This window comes from Lithobates pipiens, unplaced genomic scaffold, assembly GCF_037356315.1.
Source record: "Lithobates pipiens isolate NorthernLeopardFrog02 unplaced genomic scaffold, aLitPip1_a1.2 Scaffold_8, whole genome shotgun sequence".
Lineage (NCBI taxonomy): Eukaryota > Metazoa > Chordata > Amphibia > Anura > Ranidae > Lithobates > Lithobates pipiens.
The window spans coordinates 242,067,649-242,081,481 of NW_027507903.1; the positions used below are offsets into that span (position 1 = coordinate 242,067,649).

General features: G+C 37.3%; 1 protein-coding gene across 2 annotated transcripts in view; it reads left to right on the plus strand.

The window, feature by feature from the left end:
- PTPRB (protein tyrosine phosphatase receptor type B) overlaps positions 1 to 13,833 on the plus strand; it is a 196,615-nt gene that overhangs the window by 125,167 nt on the left and 57,615 nt on the right. For both annotated transcript variants that reach the window (XM_077468731.1, XM_077468732.1), the window contains 6 exons: positions 1,379 to 1,648; positions 2,669 to 2,932; positions 5,964 to 6,227; positions 8,407 to 8,688; positions 12,033 to 12,311; positions 12,834 to 12,983. In XM_077468731.1, the coding sequence (XP_077324857.1) occupies positions 1,379 to 1,648; positions 2,669 to 2,932; positions 5,964 to 6,227; positions 8,407 to 8,688; positions 12,033 to 12,311; positions 12,834 to 12,983 (1,509 nt within the window). The remainder of the gene's footprint in view (positions 1 to 1,378; positions 1,649 to 2,668; positions 2,933 to 5,963; positions 6,228 to 8,406; positions 8,689 to 12,032; positions 12,312 to 12,833; positions 12,984 to 13,833) is intronic.

Consider the following 13,833-nt stretch of genomic DNA (forward strand, 5'->3'; position numbering starts at 1 on the left):
TTTGAAAATCAATTACATTTTAGTAGGATGCTTAAAAGCCAATAAAGTGCTTTTTTGTTAATAATCTTCCCTACTGAGTACTAAGTCTATGAGAAAACCCATAGTAAGTATATGAATGGCAGCTTAGGAAATATTGGGAGGGATTCCTTCAATGTCTTTATAATCACATCCCTCAACCATCTGGAGGTATAACTAGTTCCTATTGGCTATATTATGTAATTATGATTAACTGATTAGAAATCGTACTTAAGTCATTCAGTTAAATAGCAAATTCCTATTAGCGGAGGTGAATTGGAAAATGGTCCAAAGGTTCACTTTATCAGGTCAATTCACAAGGGGCTAAGGGGATTACTTTGCATAGTGGATTACAGTGCCTACATATGTTTTTCATCTAGATCAAATATCAGTTTTGACTGTCCCTGAAAATTTGTTTGAACAGAGTTAAATGTGTTTTGTGGAACCTACAAGTGTATATGTATCACATTTCGAACTTGGTGGAACCTGCAAACATCTGTTCTAGATCAAATCTCAGTTTTGGTGGAATCTGCAAATGTGTTTTGTCGCAATCAAATCACAGTTTGCCCTTGTACACACGGTCGGACATTCCGACAAACAAATCCGTCTGATTTTGTCAGTCGGATTTTGTCCGAAGGATCTTGTCCAAAACTGTTGCATACACACGGTCGGACAAAGTTGTTGGAAAATCCGATCTTTCAGAACGTGATGACGTAATTTCGTTACGATGGGAATACGTTCCGGCTAGTAGCCAATAGCTTTGATGTAGGAATTTGATCTGAGCATGCGTGGCACTTTGTCCGATCGGAAATTCTCTACACATGATCGGAGTATGTCCGATCGGAGCATTTTGTCATAAAATATTTCCGGCAAGTTGGAAAATTTGGTCCGACGGATATTCCGACATAAACAGTCCGATGCAGACCACACACAGTCGGAATATCAGACAAAACGCTCCAATCGGACACATCCCATCAGAATCTCCGATCGTGTGTACAAGGGCTTAGGGTTAATCAATCTGATAATTTCAAGATGCCAAGAGGAGTTGTTCTCCAACATGATAAACTGTATAACAATATATGTTTATTTATATACAGTATATACAGGCATTACCATAAAGAAATAAAAGTGTTGATCTTTTTTCTGTCTTTAAATGTTAGGCAGGTTTTTCTTGTACCTTTTTTATTTATTACATGTATTTATTTATTTAAGCTACTCTTTGTGACAACCATATATGCACTCTGTATTGGCCTATTCGTATTGTAACTTATAGCTAGATGTATTCAACTATGCTATTAGAATTTTGTATTAAAATGTACCAATAGTGAATTCAGTGTGACATGCAGGTGTTTTTTTTTTCCAGTACCAGCCACAGTTCACAGACTGGCAGTCGACAATTTGTACAATAGTCACTTGCTGATGGCAAGCTGGCAGAGTGCACAAGGCATTGCAGACAGATATGATCTTCTTCTTCTTACTGATAAGGGAGTTTTAATAAATAACAAATCTGTGCCAGCTAATACCAAATCCTATAAGTTTGAAGAGCTTGTTCCAGGAAAAATGTACAAGATCCGAGTGTTCACAGTCAGCGGCGGTCTTTTCAGTACAGCAGAAGAAACAGCAGGAAGAACAGGTAAACAGATGTTTGGCAAGGGCTATAGGCTTCACCTACAAACTAGAACAGTTTAGAGGAACACAATGCAGACTCATTCAGAGCGTGCAAGTCTAATAATTCATCACAACATGTACATATAATTAGGAATGCCAGAGGCTGTCTAAACTGTTTGTTTTTTAACACAATATAAATACGCATTAGTCAAAAGCAATTAATCACCAACCAAGTTGAAACAAATCTTATTTATCTGTTAACTTACTAACTAACCTTCTATTAGGCCTATTTAATCATGACTTTCAGGAAGATATAAAAAACACCATTGCATGCAAATATGTGCTCATCATAAAAAAAATGAAATGTATTTAAATACAGCTATTGTAAGTACCTAAACTAGCTTGTTATGACCCTTCTGTAATTATCTTATAGAGTAGAGATCAAGGATTCGAGCTCTGAGCCAAGCAGATGTGCTGAATGTACATGTGTTAGCAAAGAACATGCTGACAAGAGAGAGCAGAATGATGACCTCATCAGTTAAATGCTGCTCTTCATTTGTCTAATTACAGGCTGGGGGGAAGTGAGGGGAACTAGTTGTAGAGAAAGTCAGGTTACCAGCTTGGCTGTATAGTGTAGCAGGGATGTATAACATTTTACGAATGAGTAGACAAATACAAATAATTTGTCAGGGAAAACAGCTCCCATTTATGTATTTCATTTGTTTACTTTCCTGCTTGGAGTTCAGCCTTATAAAACGCATTAAACAGTGACAATGGCTTTCACATTTCTTTGGTTTGACTAAAGTTAGTTGGAATTAAGTTGCTATAAATAAAATAACTTTGCATATAAACATTACTAGTTGCACTATACTGTACCTTCTGAACCATTAGATGTTTTAAGAAACTGTCATGGATCTTTCTGTGGTATTGATATGATAAGATCATCATAGGTAGATATTCTAGCTGGTATAACTTCAGTTTAGTGCTACTTCAAGTATTTTGGCCTTATATTCACTTTTGTTCCTTTTATTAATGTATTTTTCAGTTCCGGCTGCCGTGACCAATCTAAAGATCACAGGGAACAGCACAGACAGTTTGTCATTTACGTGGGCAAGCTCAGAGGGAGAACTGGACTCTTATGATATTTTCCTGTACAACCCAGACAATACACTGCATGACAGGAAGTCTGGAAACCAAGTTTTACAACACTGCTCCTTTCAGGGACTGCTGCCAGGTCGCCTTTACAAAATGGTCATAGTTACTCATAGTGGATCTCTGACTAACGAGTCTTCAGTCCACGGGAGGACAGGTAATGATTGTATGCCAGGACATGCATGTATTCGCTTTCCTTATTTAGTTATGTAGCACATAATACAATTACCAAGGATAAAATACAGAAATTAAATAATAGGGGCGAATAAGGCATATTCATTTGCAGTGCTTCAAACTATTTTGGCCAATAGACATTAGATGCAAAGATAACATTTTGTTGTGAAATAAGTGGAATCGTTTTCACCAGAACAGAAAGTCACATAAAGTAATACAACCCTGGCATAGGCTTTAACACACATATCCCCGTAATACAATAAAGAGGGTTTTGTTAAAATCTGTGTCATCATTGTAATTTCCCATCACTTCCTGTCCTGGCAGGAAAACACACCAGTATGAACCATGACATATTCTGAACAAGGCTAAACAAAAACAAAAAACATTTTGAATGGAGTTTGGTTAGAATATTCTTTATTCCATAACCTTTACCTTTGCCCTGACCTCAACCGTTAACCTAACAGTTACATTTAACTCCCTAATCCTGGCACTAGAAAGCTGGTTTACTGAAGGAATTAAGTAATTTTAACTAGTTAATTGTGTGAATATTCATTTCATTTATCTATTCATATAAACAGAAAATTCCTGTTTATGTATTTCATCTGCACATAATTGGGTGTCCAAAGGAATAAGTTCCTTTGGGACATCGGGGTGGCACAGTGGTGTAGTGGGTAGCACTCTTGCCTAGTAGTAAAAAGGGTAGCTGGTTCAAATCCCAACCGCAACACTACCTACCTGGAGTTTGCATGTTCTCCCTGTGCCTGCGTGGGCCTCCTCTGGGCACTCCAGCCTCCTCCCACATTCCAAAGACATGCTGGTAGGTTAATTGCCTTGTGAGTTGGGGACCTTGGATTGTGGGCTCCTTGAGGGTAGGGATCAATGTGAGTGTGCGATGCATGTGTGGAGCACTTCGTAAATTGACAGCACTATATGGGTACCTTAAATAAAAATAGGGATAATTGTAAAAACGCACCCACACTCACTCAGGTTGAACTAGATGGACTGGTGTCTTTATGTAACTATGTATGAATAGAAATTTGTTTTTCACATAATTGGATAACTGAAGTGAATATTCACAAAAAATTACAGAGTAAACATTCCCAACTCCATTAGTAATTCAGCTTCAAAGTCTAACTCTAAATTAACTATTAACATCAAAGGCTAAATCATCACCTAATCTATCAACTGATATTTAACTGTCACCTAAACTACTGGGCCAATACTCACCTTCTTATTAGACATGTGCATTTGTTTTCATCCAAATGCATTTTTGTCCGAATTTCAGGTATTTTCATTATTGTTTTAACAAACAATAACGAAAGTGCAGAATCCGAAAAACGAAAGATCCGACATAAATGAATGCTTTATTTTCGTTTTCGTTGTAACAACATTTCAATACAGATAGGAGATTCGACATGACGCTGACAATAACAATCTTTGTCTATCGAACCTGTGGTCGAATGTGCCTAACCTTACCTCTATTAGTCCAGGATTATCCTACATAGAGAGAAAATATTCGACAGAGAGAAAAGATTCGACAGAGAGAGAAAAGATTTGACAGAGAGAGAAAAGATGCTGGAATTGGGTGGGCGAACTAAAATAAAAATAATGATGATGATGAATGTTATTGGCTGATTGTAACCAAAGAGGAGAAGCAGTAAAATAGCTAGAACTAAGTACAGGCATACAGCCAACTTACTTTCACTTACGATTGCTAGCAGAGAGAGACACACACACTGAATCATTTCAGAAGACAGTCAATCTTGGCTGGTCCGTTTGTCAGAGAACCAGAATTATTTAGTAATTTTGCATAAGCACAGCAGCAGAACAAAAGTGAAGCAAGCTACAGTTCAACTTAACTTTTTCATAATAATCTGCTGCTATTGTGTTAGTATTGTGAACCTGATAGTGATACTAGTGTTGCTAGTGTTGTGATAGCTTCAGAGGCTGCCCGTGTTGTGGGGGGGGGGGGGATTTATTATTACCGAATCTATATTATAGATTGAAATACTATATAGATTCTATATACCCTATCTTGTTACCTGTCTGATCAGTGATCACTATCACCAGTCCAATTTTTGTTTTAACTATATACATTCAACATGAACGACAAAGATTCGACAAAGCAGTGAAAAACATACAAACGTAGAATCTTTGGCTTATGGTGTCTGTCAAAAGTTCTAAGAAGATTCGACGGAGCAGCTAAACTATATGGAGTCATACAGTTTAGCTGCTCCGTCGAATCTTCTTTGAACACTCGACAGACACCATAAGCCTTCAATGACAGATTCGACCTTAATTTATTTGGATTTTTGGATGCATGCAATTTTTAACGGAAAACAAAATAAATAAAAACGAATTTCGGGAGTAACTAAATAAATTTATTTTTCAGACAAAAACAAAATTCCGAAACAAAATATTTCAGTGTGCACGTGTCTACTTCTTATGCCAATTCATACCACAGTCCACATCACAGCATTTTGGTACAGAAATGTTGAGCTGATCAAATACCTAACTGGGATTTTAAAAATGAATTTCACTTGTACCTTATTCGAGTCTTAAACTTGTATTGAACTGCTTTGTAAAAATTAAAGATATCATCAAAGACTGACTTTATTTCTGCAACAGGCCAGGCTATTTATGCAGAATTACTTTTTATTACCAGAAGCATTCCAAAAACAACAAAAAAAGACATAAACAGCTACAGTATTGCATTTAGTCTAGAGGTCTCTTTATAAATATTTTCACAGTTCAGTGAATTTGAACTGAATATCAATGGTAAGATCAGTCGGCAACTTTTATTATTATATGTTTCATGCCAAAAAGACTTACCGGTAATAATTACATAATAATTATGGCAAAAATCGCTTTCAGAAAGAGTCCCTTTCATATAAATCAAAATGGCTTTAGTTATTGAGCAGATGGAATATTGAAATACCAGAAGACAAAAAAGAAAACCTTTAACTGACTACTTTGTCCTATATACATTCTATTTATGATGTGTTTTTTACCAGTTCCAGCCCCCGTGACATCTCTTCAAGCATCAAACAGAAATACTTCTGATAGCCTGTGGTTTACATGGAATCTAGCTTTAGGAGATGTGGCTGTGTATGAACTGATACTGCATAATCCTAACGGCACTCAGAAAGAAAAGTTACAAGGCACTGACCTTAGTGAATATCATTTTCAAAAGCTGGTTCCTGGGAGAATATACAAATTGGTCATATTGACTCACAGCGGTGATTTGTCTAATAAGGCTACAGCAGATGCAAGAACAGGTACTTCTTACATAATTGTTTAATATTATTCTATATATTTATTTTCTTGCAGTGTTATGTACCACCAATTCATCTATCTGTACATAGAACAGTTACCTTAAATACCTGTCCTCTGCAATTCAAGGACCTACAAACACACACATATACACCTGAGAAGAAGCCAATCTACCTACCTGTATGTTTTTAAATTGTGTAAGGATGCTAGAAGAAAAACACAAAAATTTGTGGAAATTATAAAAAAATCAATGCATTTAGTGTCTACAGCGATATTTCAAACCAGGGCTCAGAGTTTAATGCAAGTTTAGCCACATGCTGCCTGTGCAAGCTAAGTTGTGTATACACATTTTTTCTTAATAGATAATCAAACTGGTTCAGGTGGCATACAACTTGCTATATATTGAGATGGTTCATTCCCAGCATATCAAATATTTGCCAAGCAGAGCAAGATATAGGCCCCGCTATGGAGAATGGATTTCATAATTTACCCATCTCTACCCTGATAATGGTGCCATAAAACTACTTCATATTGACAAAAACAAAATTGCAATCATGTCTGCATGGCATCACTGTATTTAATGTTTTAAATGTTGCACCTTGCTGATCTGAGGCCTTCAACTGACAAAAAACATTTGCAATTGAATGCTGAATCCATAGAAAATATTTAAACTGGCCTAAGGCTAGCCATACAGGCATAGATTTCTACATCCAAGCTGTATCTCCATACTCACTGTTGTAGTCAGAGAGCCGGCAACCATGGCTGTCTGAATACCCAAAGAGTGACTATCTGATTGGATGCAGAAATTGTTTGGCTGACAATTTTCCACCCAGCTGCTCAGTCGAAGTTTGTCATCAGTGTAAATTCGATACATGGATCAAAATTAGCGTGACTCAGCAGGGACTGCCCACATTTCCATCCATGTATGGAATAGCTGGTTGCACACAAGCTGATCTATCTAATGACTTGCGTACAACCAGCTTGCTGGGTTTTTCCCGAACAATCATTCCCGCCATCTATAGCAGGCAACACCAATCATTGGCACAATACAAAAGCACCATGGGAGGATTACACCATCCACATCCAATCATGTATGTCCTCCCTATGGTTTATAGGCATCATAGCCTTTTATTCATAATAAGGAATCATAAACTTACAAGTACTTTTTGAGTCAAATACTTGCTGCCCTTATGAGAGCACAGACACATAACACATCTAATTATTGCACTTCTGAATGAAATGTCTCTGTACTCAGAACATATTGTTTATTTGCACTATCCATTTGCATTGTAATATTATCAGTATTTGTACTTTAAATACACAATTTAAAAAAACACTTGCTGGTCCTGTAACCTATAAAGCACCTAATTTTCTTTAGGCATATGCTCAACCATAGGATTTTATTTCCCATATTTGTTATTATTATTATTATTTTTATTATACAGGATTTATATAGCGCTGACTGTTTACACAGCACTTTATTACAATACAATACAATTCAAGACAGGGGGAATCAGAGGGCCCTGCTTACAATCTAGGAGGGAGGGTCAAGTTAAGTTATGAAACTTCTTACATACACATACTTAGTTTTGCTCTGTGCTTTTAAAAATAGGCCTAAAAAGGTCACAGAAATTAACTATTACAGTACATTTGGTTAGAAACACTAGCTAGCTCCACGATGAAAGTATTACTGTATGTATTACATACAGTTTGGTCACTATTACGGTCAAATTATATCAAGGAAATTGTTTACAAGTTGGAACATTTTAACTCTGTAGGAGTTATTGAACTTCTTTCTTCAAATTAATGAGTCTCTTAATTTTTATTGGATTAGTAACTCTAAGACGATTATAGTCTGAAAGTGAAATGACATATATGCCATACCTACATACACTGCCTTGAAAAAGTACACAATACTTTTCACATATTTATTTGTAAAAAAAAATGTAAAACCATTTATCATTTTTCTTCCACTTCACAATTCTGTGTCACTTTGTGTTGGTCTATCACATCAAATCCCAATAAAATACATTTACGTTTTTGGTTGTAACATGACAAAATGTGGAAATTTCAAGGGGTGTGAATACTTTTTCAAGGCACTGTAACTCAGTAATAAAGAGAAATTAACAATGTTGCTTTATGACATAGAAACCAATATTTTTGCATTTGCTTTTATCTACCTAGCTCCTCAAGCACCAAATTTGGTGTCCTTTACCGATGTTAAGAATACTTCTGTTTCCATTCATTGGCAAGGCCCTCCAGACTGGACCGACTATGATGACTTTGAACTTCAGTGGACACCTACTGACCCCCTGGTGATATTTAACCCTTACAGCACTGGAAAGTCATATGGACGAATTGTTACTGGCCTAAAACCTGGGCGCCTATATGAATTCAGTGTGAAAAGTGTCAGTGGAAATGTAAAGAAGACTTTTAGTCAGGCCGCTGTTGGCTCCGTAAGAACTAGTGAGTCATATAAAACAAATGTACATAAAATGACAATGATTGTTATGTATGTGTTTCGTAGTTCAGATCGGTTCAGCTCAGTCATATGAAGGCATTTTTTCTTACCTGAAGGTCTTTGCAGTTGCACAGGTCAGCTGTGAGTAAGCCATGGCCAAGACTGTGTTTACTCTATCAGGTCTGATGTTATGCATTTGAATAATTATGAAAACCAAAGTAGTGTTTGCATATGGTTGCTGATAATTGAGAAATCATCTTAGAACAGCAAAAGCAATCAAGCTGTTGTTTTAGTCCAGGGGTGCCCAACCAGTGGCCCTGGGGCCACATGTGGCCAGCGGAGCCCTCTGATGTGGCCCGTGACCTACTTCTGTGGGATGGCAGATTGGCAAGCCCAGATCATGGGTTGCAGACCCCCCATCCCAGACCATCTGTGTTGTTAATGAAGCCGGCAAAGCAAGCAGCTGTGGAGCAGAGCTGTATAAGTTGATGCTTCCTGTATAGCGCCGCCTCTTGCCACAGGTGGAGTGATACCAAATGTACTCTGCCGGGGACAGCAAGAGCAGACGATACCTGAATGGAAGACTGTTATTAAAGGTCAGTCTATTACTAAAATTGCAGTGTATATATGGGCATATCTGCGCAGTGGTTACTGGACTGCTTGCAAACTGATTCGTGACATAGACTTCTATTATTACCTGCGTGTTTGGTGAGCTTTCAGGAAGTGCACCATACCTGCAGGATATAATAGAAGTCTAGGGAAAAGTGTAGCTAACCCGCAGGAAAGACACAGGTGCACTGCGCTGCATTAGTGTGAAAGGCCCCTTTCACACAATCGATCCAACTCAATCGAACCCTCCATTCACCTCTATGAAACGGCAGATGTAAACAGATTTGTGTCCTTTTACACCCGTCTACCTCCAATCTGATTCGCTAAAAAAAAACAAAAAAAAAACAGAAGGGAATCAATCCCCTTCCATTAGGGTGGATTGGAAGACCCATAGAGTAGAGTGGGCTGTGTGCATGTCCACTCTGCACGGACCGGTCATCCACCTGCTCTGCTCATTGTGGCCCACGACCGGTTACCAAGTCGCTTAAGTGGCCCTTGCTCTGCAAAAGGTTGGGCACCCCTGTTTTAGTCACCTAATATGAAGTTTTTTATATGGGAAAATTGTTTCATAGATGCAATTTTATTTAACACATCATATTTTAGATTTAAGGGCATATCAAATTGAAATTGGATGAGTTTACCCATGAATTAGGCTCAGATTTGAGCATGCCCTTTTACTGATTGCAGGTACTGATTTTAAAACTATATTTTAAAACTATATGAAATAATAAATATGGATGCTATAAAAGTAAAAGATCCTTCTATATTTATCTTGGCACACACACACACACACACACACACACATATATATATATATACACATATATATATACATATTTATATACATATACATATTTACACATACTTAAAACAGGTATAGAGGCACGTACAATACCTACAAATTAGATAAATCAAAGCAATAGCATTTTATTGTCAATGTTTCCACAGAGCTCAGTCCATATTTCTCAAGACACTAAAATATGGAGGGTGGTCCATCCCTGCCTGGTGTTTACCATGGTGTTTTACAGGCAGGAACAAACCAACCTCCATGTTGTAGTGTCTTGAGAAAGATGGACTGAGCTTTGTCAAGACATTGACAATAAAAAAAGCTGTCTGCAAGACCTGAGAGTGCCAATATATCGGTTTTTGCTTTGTATAGATATATATATATTTCTCTGGAGTTCCCATTCCACTTGTCTTTTATTATTACCGGGAAACCTGAGGATAAATTAGCTAATTACCTATAAGTACCCAGCATCATTTTAACCACTTAAGGCCCGGACCATTTTCCAGCTAAAAGACCAAGCCCCTTTTTGCGATTCGGCACTGCATCACTTTAACTGACAATTGTGCGGTCGTGCAATGTGGCTCCAAAACAAAATTGTTGTCCTTTTTTCCCCCACAAATAGAGCTTTCTTTTGGTGGTATTTGATCACCCCTGCGGTTTTTATTTTTTTCGCTATAAACAAAAAAAGAGCGACAATTTTGAAAAAAAGCATTCTTTTTTACATTTTGCTTTAATAAATATCCCCCAAAAATATATTAAAAAAAATGTTTTTCCTCAGTTTAGGCCCTGGAGCTCATGACCTGGTCGCGAGTGCGCCGCCGGCGGCGCACTCGCAACCCACGGCTGGGCACCTAAAAGGCAATGTACCTGTACGTTCTTGTGCCCAGCCGTGCCATTTTGCTGGCGTACATAAGCGTGAGGCGGTCCTTAAGCGGTTAAAGGTTTTAGGTCTGGTTTTGTGCTAATTTGCCCAGTCTAGGGTCTTTGACAGCACTACCTTAGTGGTGTAATAAACTGCCTACTGTATCAACATTATTTCCTGTCTAACTTGTAAGAGAAAGTATAAACCTAGAAAGATATAGTAAGGAGGTGCTAAATAAAACAAGCAAACTCTGTTGAGCCATTGTGTAGTACAGTAGAGCCTTCTTAGAACAGATTATATATATATATATATATATATATATATATATATATATTTCTTTTTCAACCACATATCCTAACAATAATGGTATAACTATTCCTCATTTCAGGATAGTGGGCAAAGATATGCAAATCATTCATTTTTGCCCCATTGGCTAGCTGTACTTTCAATAACATCCTGTATATACAGCCTACTATTATAAAGCCATTAGTTTCATACTGCATACAGCTGTTTCAGGCCTGTGGGCCATCTTCTTGGCAATATATTAGTGTATTGACTTCAATACACTGCACTTACCAGTCACCAGTATGGTGCAGACTTTGAGGATCAGAGAGAAAGTTATGGTGAGGAGGGACTAAAGTAACCAAAAAGTGATGTACTAAAGTCAAATAGGCTGTTCACTGTGCAAGGGAATTTTCTCTTATCTCAAAGAATGCCCAATCGTGTGCAAGGAAAATTTTAGAAAATTATATTTGTTTGCACATGATTGGATGATGGAAGTCAATAGAACTTCACCTAATTCGCTAAGCTAAAGGTAAATTCCCTGGCAAAGTGAAAATTCCCTTACAAAGTGAACATCCATCTGATTTGCTTGTAGTAAATCAACCCTATTGCGTAGCAGTAAGGTCATCTTAAAATTGAACTTTTGCAAGCATTGAGGAAGAAGTTACTGGATCAACAATTTAGTATATGTTGAAAACACTTATTTATATTATTGTGAAACTTTGTGACGAAAAAAATGTAAACAGGTATGTGATTTCATAGTGGAACTATATTATTCAATAATCACAACAAATTACATTTCTTCATAGAACCTGACAGGATACAACATCTTCATTGCCGGCCTCAGAATTCCACTGCCATCTCCTGTTCATGGACACCCCCAGATTCTGATTTTGATGCATATAACATAGAGTACAAAAAGAATGGCTCTGATGTGGTGGAATACTCAAAAAGAATTGGAAAACACAGGTCAACACTCACAATCATGCACCTTGAACCACACAAAAGATACGTAGTGTCCATCAAAGTGCACTCGGCAGACATGATCAGCCAGATGGTGGAGGAGAGCACAATAACTATGATTGATCGTAAGTACTGTGATCTGAAAACAACTAAATTCCTATGGAACATAAATAAAAACAGGTACACGGTTATATTATATGGAGGTCATATTTGTTGTTAAAATACATTTTGCATATACCTATAGTTAATGCCGAGTCATTGCATGTAATACATCCAGCTGTAATAGAGAACTCTTGTTCTGGTTCTGTTCAAATAAAACGTCTATATAAACTACTAAAAAGTCATTCACGTATACATTCACTATGGAAAGACATATACTTATGTGCCTGATTGCTGTTCTCTATATTGAATGTGCTTTTTGATATACAACATATGAATTTAATTCTGCAATGCAATTTCTCGCACCATAAAAGCCCCTACATTAAGCACAGCTTTGTCAGAGCATATACTATATATAAAATAAAAGCCATATATGCTGTAAAATTCAGACTGTATGTACATAGAATTTGGCAATACAAAAAGTCTGCCACTAGTTTAGTAGTTCCAAACTAAAAGATTTTTTTCTGTTTGTTTGTTTTTTCTTTCAGGACCTCCGACACCACCTGTCCATATTAGAGTGAATAAAATAGATACTTTTATTAGCAAGTCATCAATTCACTTCAGCTTTAATTGCAGCTGGTTCAGTGACACCAATGGAGCTGTCAAATACTTCACCGTGATTGTGTCAGAAGCAGATGGTAAACCTCTATTGCCTTTGCAAAACAATTTATACGTAAAGCTTCAAGTGATACTCTAAATATAACTTCCAGTCCTGTCTGTTTTATTTAATGCATTTGTCAAAGATATCTGGGTAGCTTAGTCATGACTTTAAACCATTTTCTTCTGGTATTTAGATTAGTGCTTAGAAAGAGTCCTAACGTAGCAATATGGAATGGTATAGGGGTGTTAAAGGTATCCAAACTGATAAAAAATGTTGATTGCTAAAGGAGTAATAGATGTTCATTTGGGCCTGGTTCACACAAGTGCAATTTCAGTCACACTGAATCACAGGACAATGGAAAGACATTGTTTTTATTTATGCCCATTCACATCAATGCAACTCAAGACAACGCAATTTTGGAAAAGATTCCTGTACTACTTTGGTGCGATTCCAGCACAATTTTGGCCCTATAAGTAGTATTATTATTATTTAACAGGCTTTATATAGCGCCAACAGTTTGCGCAGTGCTTTACAGTATGAGGGCAGACAGTACAGTTACAATACAATTCAATACAAGAGGAATCAGAGAAATCTGCTCATTAGATCTTACAATCTAGAAGGGAGGGTCAAGTGATACAAAAGGTAATAACTGTGGGGGATGAGCTGATGGAGAAAATTAAAGTACAGTGGGTAGGATAGGCTTCTCTGTAGAGGAGAGTTTTCAGGGATCGTCTAAAATCAAACCGAGTAAAAGATAATCGGACATGGGGTAGGGAGTTCCATAGGATAGGAGAGGTACTGGAAAAGTTCTGAAAGGGGGCATGGGAGCAGGTGACAAGGGGGCTAGAGAGCAGGAGGTCTTGGGAGGAACGAAGAGAACGATTAGG